Source organism: Pteropus vampyrus, unplaced genomic scaffold (assembly GCF_000151845.1).
Source record: "Pteropus vampyrus isolate Shadow unplaced genomic scaffold, Pvam_2.0 Scaffold186, whole genome shotgun sequence".
Taxonomy (NCBI): Eukaryota; Metazoa; Chordata; class Mammalia; order Chiroptera; family Pteropodidae; genus Pteropus; species Pteropus vampyrus.
In genome coordinates, this window is record NW_011888967.1 from 2,461,661 (window position 1) to 2,470,737 (window position 9,077).

The window sequence follows — 9,077 nt, forward strand, 5'->3', positions numbered from 1 at the left end:
AAATTAGTAATTATTGGACCTAGAACCAGAACCCCAATCTCCTGACTTCACACTATGTACTCTTGAGTGAGACCAGAACATTCATGATTTTTGCTAGAAAAACTAAAGGAAGCATCTTAGATCAGCTCCCAAATGACTGATATAATCCCATCCAGGGAAAATAAATCCAGCACTCTGGCACCAGCATATGAAAGATGTTTGGTTTTTCCACAGTGTCTCTGGATCAATTCCTTCCTAGCATCCTAGCATGATAATGACCCTACAAATGCCTCATACAAAGGACCTTCATTTAACAGTTTCCACTTCATTGCCTCTTTGTTTTAGAATCAAGGTAAACAAAGGCCTTGAAACCAGACTTTACCAATCAGCCAGTATGAAGTAGTATCCAATGGATTAATGAATGAAGAATTCTCTCATCTACCCTTGAGGGACAAAAAAAAAGAAAGGCAAAATGTCATTACTTAGAAGTATTCTAGTCCATAATACCTGGAGAGTACTAAGTATCTAAAACCCATTCCTAAGTAAATTTCTCTTCTGGGTCTAGATACCACTGTATTTACCAATCATGAAAGACCACTTGATATGTAGGCCATTCAGACAATGCCTTTCGCATTCCAGATTCCTCATCTGAACTACAAAACACAAAAAATTATTTGAGTGATTCCCTTCTCAATGCTCTCAAGAATGGTATATAACCTGGAAGTCCCATCCTTTATTCTTAGGAGAGAAAATGATCCATTACAAACGATAGATGCTGCAGGTCATTAGGGCTGGACTCTCTCAAGAAACACTGACTGAGAAATACAGTCGAGTAATCTCATATACCTACAAGCCATGAACATGTCAAAATTGTCTTTATGCATGTGTGTGTGTGCACACAAAGTCCTCTTTTTATCAGCTCTTAATGATGAAAATGTGTGCATTACCTTCAAAATTTAGTCAAAGAGAAAAATTAATTTGTATTTGTGTTATACAAAGGCATTATTTTTTCAATTTGAAAAATATAACAGGATAATCAGTAAATCTTTTGTAGATATGCAAATTGTTAACTCAAAACCAGACTTCTGGAATGTTTGTAATGAGAATATCAAGTGGATTTTGTAGACAATTAGACCACAATGCATTCCACCGAAGTATTTGGAAAATTATTTCCTACTTTGTAGTTAATCAACAAATAGTTCCAGAGCATCACCCTCTTAAATGGCCTAAGAAGATACAGCAGATAAAAGACACTTTGCATTTTTACCAACTAATTGCTATTTTTTTCTTTATTTACATTGTTCGATTTAAATCTCTGTGTAAAACAAAGGTCTGTGATTTGTCTCATAGTTTCATTTTGACCACTAGTTTGCCATTTTACAGTTTGTAAAATAAAGCAGAGCTTGAGAAGGAATTCACATTTATAGAGTGCCCCTTGGAGCCAGCCATGGTGTCAGGTACTTTGCACATATAATTTCCACTAAAGTAAGTAGTTTTATAATTTCCCTTTTGCAGATTACAAATATGAGACTCAGATTCACACAGTGATTGCCAGAACTGGGATTGAAACAGATTTCCGTGGCTCATATGTTCAGAATTGTTCCAGGAGTCAACATATCTTCTTCCAATAATAACTAGAAAATCAGTACATTTAATTATTTTCAGATTTATATCCTCTGTTATTCAGCAGACAAAATTTCTGCCAAAATATGATCACTTTTAATTTACCTTCACATAAGATCAAAAGAAATGGGGAGCAGTGAGATGAAGAAATTAAAATTCATGAGTGATACGTTAAACTTGACTTTCTTATACAACTGTTTCAAATGTACAATATTCCCAAAGAACTGGTGTGCCCTGTTTCACAGGAAAAGAAGGTCAAAACTCAGAAGAGACTGAAGAATCAATGTCCTTAGAATCCTGTGGTGGAGGAAACAGTTATATAGAATATAGCCTGATGATTTAATTATGTTCTTTTATTCTCAGATTGTGGTGAGTACACTAGCTTGGCTCAGAATCATTTCCACGCCTTTCTTTATTTGAAAATGTCACTTTCACTGATGCTCTTTAATTAGGTTCCCAAGAATTAGAAAATATGTCCTTATGTTTCAGTTAGAACAAATGTCTGGGTTTACTGTCACACAAAGTTTAACCTCTAGAAAATCCACTGTCGCCTGCTGCTCACAGAATTGCTTTGGGTCTTCCTCCTCCTTGGCATGGAGCCTGCTATTAGAAAAGAAAGAACAGTAACTAAAGCATTTTCTTTTGTCCAAAAGCACAATGCGGAGGCAATTTAAGAATAGAAGGACTTTCTGCTAAGCCTCTTTCAACAAAGCATTAATATTTATTAACTTCTACTCTATTGTAGAATGAATGTTTTATGATCAAAAATAAGTAACAACAAAATGGAAATTTCAACCACCAGCAACCTACTCTTTCAGTGATAAAGAACTCAGGATGGAGTTAGCCAACCACTGTCTCTGTATTTTGGGGAACTCTCATTCACTAATGTAGACAAAGGAATAATTGGATACTGCTCTGTGTGATTACTGGAAACAATAATCAAAAAAAGTGATGGGCTTCCTTTATCAGTGGGAGCCAAATAAAATGAAGCTATGAATTAATATTACATTAATGCTACATTAACAGGACATATATTAAAAGGAGTGAAAGATATTTCAAAAACTCAGAATTATACATTTTAAATTTAGATTAGATCGGTTCCTGAACAATTCAGGAAAAGAGGGTTTTTTTTTCCAGTTTTGAACAAAAGCATGTCTGTCTCGAGTTGTCTTATTCATTCATTCACTATGTATGGAGATTCTGTTTGCCAGACATAGAAATGTGAGGTATCGACATCAGCATTAAGTTCTAAAAAAATGACTTTGATGAGATCTTTACTATTGAAGAGTGTCCTTACTAAATTACTTCATGATTCCTTTAACAAACTACTCAATCTTACTATAGCTTCTTATGGTGAGTTATTACGTACTGAAAATGAACAAGAGCATTTCCCATTTAGAGTCAATGTGCACACCACACAGAGGCACAAGAGGCGTTTATTTCTGTCCTTCCAATTTCAGTGATCCAGTACAGGGATGATTGTACTAGGAGTGTATGACAATGAACTTGTTGAATGTTCCCTTTTGATAGTCTTGAGTGAGATTTCTATTTAAATATTTTCGGAGTAGACTTTCAACACCTCATCTTGTTTCTATTGTGTCCGAGCAGTATGGGAATAGGAAATAAACATTAATTTTGGAATCAGGCAGGCCTGGGAATGAATTCTGGTGTTGTGTGTATTGAACGCTTGGAAAAATCTACTTTACCTGTTTCTTTATCCATGAAATAAATGTAACATCATCTATTTTGCAGGACCATTACGAGGATTATAGATAATGTATATCAAGGAACTAGCTCACGAAAGGTTTTGCTTTTCTTTTTATATCAAAAATCTGAGAGACCACACTAAGAATCGTTCTGTTTTAGATAGCATAATTCACCATGAAATTGCAATGAAAAGAACAACAAAAAATAATAATAAGACAGTGATGATCACTTTGAGCCTGATTCATACCTGCCTCATGAGGCAGCTATTTTACATTGCATATTTCCACTTAAATAAGTTATCTAATAAAAACAGTATTAATTTTACATAACAGGATTTCAGATTACTGAACGGGCTTGACAGAAAAGATCACCCTCCATTTCCCACCATTGTCCAAAATCATGACTGCACTGCTATACCTATTAGAGTATGGACATGATGGAGAAGAGAAAGAAACAAACAAAGTAATTAAGTTTTAAAATTATTTCTAGTTCATCAGCAAAGAAAAGATCAACTTCAAAATGAGGCTGTCGTTCACATGCCAGTTTTTGAGTACAATGAAAGCACAAACTAGTTTCTGTATGAATTCAGCAAATAAATAAATACATAATCCTTTAAGCATAATCTTGCTTTGAAGAGAATATTTACCATAAATCTTGCTTCAACCCAAAGCAGTATTAGGAAAAGGAAGTACACTATACTTTCACTATACCAAAGAATCGATTTTCCTTCTCTCTCTCTTTGCTCTCTGTCTTGGTTCTCCTTCTTATATTTTGCTTTCTTTCTCTCACTTCTGCCTCTTCCTTTTGAAATCCTGCAGGTTGTCCGGCCATATCAGACCATGTCTAATCCCATGAGCAAGCTCACTGTTCTCAACAGCATGCATTCCCACTTCATTCTGGCTGACAACGGGACCACTGGAAAATATGGAGCAGAGGTGAAACTTAGGAGACAGCTGGAAAAGCATATTTCACTCCAGAAGATAAATACAAGTAAGTAAGCTACTTTCCCCACTGTCACGCCTCCTAGGAAGCGTGTTAAAAGTGAATAACTTTAAGTATATCATGCAGCAATGCAGCAATATCATAAAAACTCGAGCAAACTTTGAACATGGATCATTTTTTTCTACTGGGCCAGTGCTTGGAATTAGAGGAAGTTGTCTAGAGGAGGACGATTGGAGGCATAAGACATGATCACATAATTAATTAGTGGATTCCATCACATTTATCATGCATGAATAATTCAATCCCAACTGGGGTTTGTGAATGCAGATAAGCTTTTCTCTCCAGACTTTTTCCTACATACTTTACACAGTACTCTAAGGAGGAAAGACACCCTAGAGAAATTGTTTCTATTTATTAAGCTATTTTTGGTAGCTAAAAAAAAAGGGGGGGAGGGAAATAAAGCTTTGATCTTAGCACAGATATACAGATCTGACTGTGCGAAGGCCTTACAAGGGAACTGACAATCTCTAAAGTATCATGTGTAACCATTTTGATGAAACTTTCATTCTTTTTCAACTTAATGTATGTATTGATTCAGTGTCTCTTGATTTGTATGTATTTAGATATATTTGTACTACATAATACATATCTGATGGTTACACTAAAATTACCTCTTAATTATTTCTATGTTCTGTGCTATATTTATTGTGTACGCATTTGTTTTAACTGTGAAAGGTGACATTGTAAAAACAGCAGCATTCCCCAGATCACAACATACCTTGCAGTTAAATGTGATAGAGCTATAAAAATAATCTACCATCCCTCCTTACAAAACAAAATTCAATTTATTTTCACAAAGTAACATGTGAGGCTTTATGGCAGGCTCAGACTTTGTGGTAATTGTGTGTCCCATCAGTGAAACTTGGATTTAATTGATTGAACTTTCAAAGCCTGAAATTCTAAATAAGAAAAGGATACTCTTTGGCTAGCTACATTATCAAAAGTTCAGTGTAATGTGATCAACTTGTCCAAATGACTTTTCTCTTCTCTAGTCTTTTCTCTGCGCCTACCCCAGGTGGGGTTCCCTTGCTACAGCCACCTTCCTCCCAGAACTGGGATTTTCGACCTGTCTGACCACAACTTCTTTTCTCTATCTTCCCTTTTCTGGTTTTACTTTCAGGAACTACTGCTAGCTAGGCAGTCAAGTTTCATACCTTCATCTTTTTCACAGGAAAGTCTGGAATGATAAATTTTGGAATAGGCCTGAAGTCAGAATTCTATCTAAAAATTCTATCTTCTATCTAAGAAACTTCAACTGTCTTTGGAAAGAGAAACCACAGTATTATCCCGAGGTAAACATCTTTTGGAGAAAAAGAGTAGAAAATCTATCCAGAGACCAGCATTAATCAATTGTAACAAATCACTATAACCAACAGGTGATAGGTTTTGTTATACTAAAATTGAATTTTAGTATAATATTTGATAGAATGTGTAAATGTTATGCAATTAGCATTATCTACTTAGGTTTTTATAGATTGTAGCATTACTTTTTTTTAACACCGTCAGGTTAAGAATGATATCCTAAATAGTAGTGATCTGAAAGCTGAAGGAGATGGGAACAGGGTAGACAAGGAGCAAATTCATGTCAAGTTCAGTGCTCAGTAAAGAGACAAAAATCTGTCTAGACAAGCCAAGCATGTCATTATTCCAGGCCCCAGTGGCAGCTGAGACAGTCAGTCAGTAGTGTTTAAAGAAGAACTAGGTATGATTGTGTAAGTTATAAACCCAGCTAAGGAGGCACCAGCGAGAGTTAAAACATAGCCAGGATTCTATTAGCCAGGCATAGCTAGGATTCTATTAGCCAAGCCCTGTGCCTTAGGCTGCATGAGGAAAAGATGCTTTATTCTAATTGGCCATCCTGGAAGGGGCACCCTTTTGTAAATTATGTGCTATGAGGAGTGACTTTATGTGTGGATAGCCCTACAGGTCCAGAGAGGTTCATGGACAGTCACCCACCTCAGTGAAAAACAGAGCCCAGTAGTATGGAGTTGAAGAGTGGGCCAAGGCAGATGGTCAGGACATCAAGGATGCTGGAGGAGCCAGGATCCCATATACATGGAACCTCATGCCATTTGCGTAGACACTGAACCCTTGTAAGATTATCAAGGCAGGTAGTGGTGCACAGGTACATTGACGGGTAGGAATCTAAGCAAGGGTCTTGGATACAAAGTAGGGGAGAAGCATGGACCCAGGTACCAAGCTGAGACGTAAAGTCAGAGAACTTGGCTTGAGGCTCCTGAAATGCTCCAAGTCCACAAACAGGATTAGGCCTAGAATCTGGGGTTGGGCTGAGCCCCCAGAGTGGCTTAAGTGACAGTAGCTGGAACAGGGTAGGGGCAGGGGGAGCCATATGGTCATTGTAATCATAATTTATAAACATAATTTTTCTCCTTGCTTGGGGACTCTTGTTTGAAGCTTAATAGAAACCCACAGGCTCTCATTCAGTGAGTATAATTAAAAGGGAAGAGCGGGGTTAAAGATGCCCAGCGGAGATTCCTTAGATCACAGGAAGTTAAAAGACTCAAGGTCAGAAATTTGCCCATGAGCTGTAGTGAATGAAGCCTTGAGTTAGCCCCTGTAGTGGGGAGCGGGAGGAGGGGGAGGGGAGTTACCAACTCATTCCAATTTGCCTGGGACTTTCTCAGATTTAACACTGAAAAGCCCATGTCCCCACCCCACTCCCCTTGGTCTCAGGCAAACTGAGATGGTAAGTCACCTTCCAAGTGAGGGACTCATGAGTCAGGTCTACTTCCCTCATTACTGTATTCGGCTCACAAAGCAGGGAGGAAGCAGCAAGGTCCTCAGAGCGTAATTAAGAAGTGACTGGGCTAACAGAGGTAGTGCAGAGCCTTGAGATCGCCATTCAGTTAGCAGCCAAGTGCCCGCTAGGAATACAGAAGCCTCCAGAACAGGACTGAGAAAAAAGAGGGAAAGTTCACCTGGTTACAACAGCAAATAGCAGAACAAAGAATACAAACCTTTAGTGCAATCTCTAGTTCATATTTTAGAACAGCAGTTCTACTTTCTGATCTGAATACTATTTTTTTCTTTATATCATAATTATCAGTAATATAGTTCTTCCTATTAAAAATAAATTTTTATTCTATAAGTCCATTCTAAAAACCCCATTTGCTGTTGCTTTTCCTTCTTCAAAAGTTTAGGAATTCTAAACTACACCAATGAAACTCAGTTTGAGGAGGCCTCAATTTAGTCTTCTGAAAATTAGACACTATGCCATAATATACTATGCTACCATACCACAGAAATACTATTCACTGCCTGTTATACAGGATGATCCTGGAGATACCTGAATACCCTCAGGATTTTCTTTATTAAAGTGCCATTCCTCCCCATCACTTAGGGATGACTTGCATGTCATAATCTTTCAACAAGTCTATTTTCTTACATAAATGATAAATCTTCTGAACAATATTTTTCTTAAATATTAAGTGAATCTTGCTCAGGAGACCTTTAAACCCTTTCTCATCAACATGCCAATTATTCATAATACCATATTACCAGCACAGTGTCTTACATTTTTAATAGTACTCTGGTGTTCATTATCTCATCTCTGCTCTCTCTCCACTCACTCCTACTGTCAACAGTCTGTTCTGAAGCATCGTCATTGATTACTGAAGGGCTTTATTTTTAAAAAAGAATCTTTTCAGATGTGAGCACTTGCCTGCTTTGGAACACTCTTCCATCTGCGATTTTCTAAACTTCGAATTTAACATACAAAGCCTCAAATTCTAATTGTGCCTTTAATAAACAAATATTTCTTGAATTTATGTACCAGTCATGGTTAAGGCCTAGAAAAGCAGCAGTAGGCAATTCATTGAGCTTCAGACAAGAAGGGCAAACAGAGTGATAAGTAAATAACCAGATGAGTGAATATTTGTTGTCTGACAGTAAAAAGCTCTATTAAGAAAAATAAAGCAGAAGAAGGTATATGTATGTGCACATGTGTGCGTGTGTGCTGCGAGAATAGTATAGAGTAGGTGGTCAGGAATGGCCTCTAAGAGGAGGTGATATGTAAGCAGAGACTTCAATGAAGTCAAAGAGCCAGCTGTAGAAAGAGCATTCTGGGGAGAGAGAAAGCGAGGACAATGGCCCCAGGTGTTCAATGAAGAGCAAGAAGACCTTTGTAAAGAGTATGATTTTATTCAAACAGAGTTTTGATCTGGTAAGTTATAGGATCTCCCTTACAGTTTAAAACCTCACTTTGATGTCGTGTGTAGAAACCAGACTGAGGTAGAGGGCAAGATTAAAAGCAGGGAGATATTTTAGGAGGCAATAGCAATAATACAGGTAAGAGATGACAGTGATCTGAATTAGGATGGCAGCAACAGAGGTAGTAAAAAGGTTGAATTATACTATATATATATATAGTAACTGGGCTTTTTTTAATGTGGCAAAATATTCATAACACAAAATTTACCATTTTAACCATTTTAAGTGTATGATTTGTTGGCATTAAGCACATTCACATTGTTGTGCAACCAATACCAATATTCGTCTCCAGAACTTTTTCTTCTTGCCAAACTGAAACTCTATACCCATTAAACAATAAGACGCCATTCCCCTTCTCCCCCAGCCCCTGGTAACCACTGTTCTACTTTCTGTCTTTATGAATTTGCCTATTCTAGGTATCTTATGTAAGTGGAATGATACAATATTGATCTTAAGGTATATTTTGAAGGGAGAAATCAAGAACACTCAGGGTAAGGAAAAGACACAACAAAGATGCCTCATAGTCACCTTTAGAG

The 9,077-nt window shown here is 37.1% G+C and overlaps 1 protein-coding gene across 9 annotated transcripts in view; it reads left to right on the forward strand.

Moving 5' to 3' along the window:
- Window positions 1-9,077, forward strand: part of TRPM3 (transient receptor potential cation channel subfamily M member 3) — a 512,305-nt gene that overhangs the window by 278,686 nt on the left and 224,542 nt on the right. For 8 of the 9 annotated variants that reach the window (XM_011371276.2, XM_011371290.2, XM_023537349.1 and 5 more), the window contains one exon: window positions 4,128-4,299. In XM_011371276.2, coding sequence (XP_011369578.1) covers window positions 4,128-4,299 — 172 coding nt within the window. Of the gene's footprint in view, window positions 1-1,847; window positions 1,972-4,127; window positions 4,300-9,077 lie in introns of all 9 variants that reach the window. The other variant, XM_023537351.1, reaches the window with a different exon arrangement.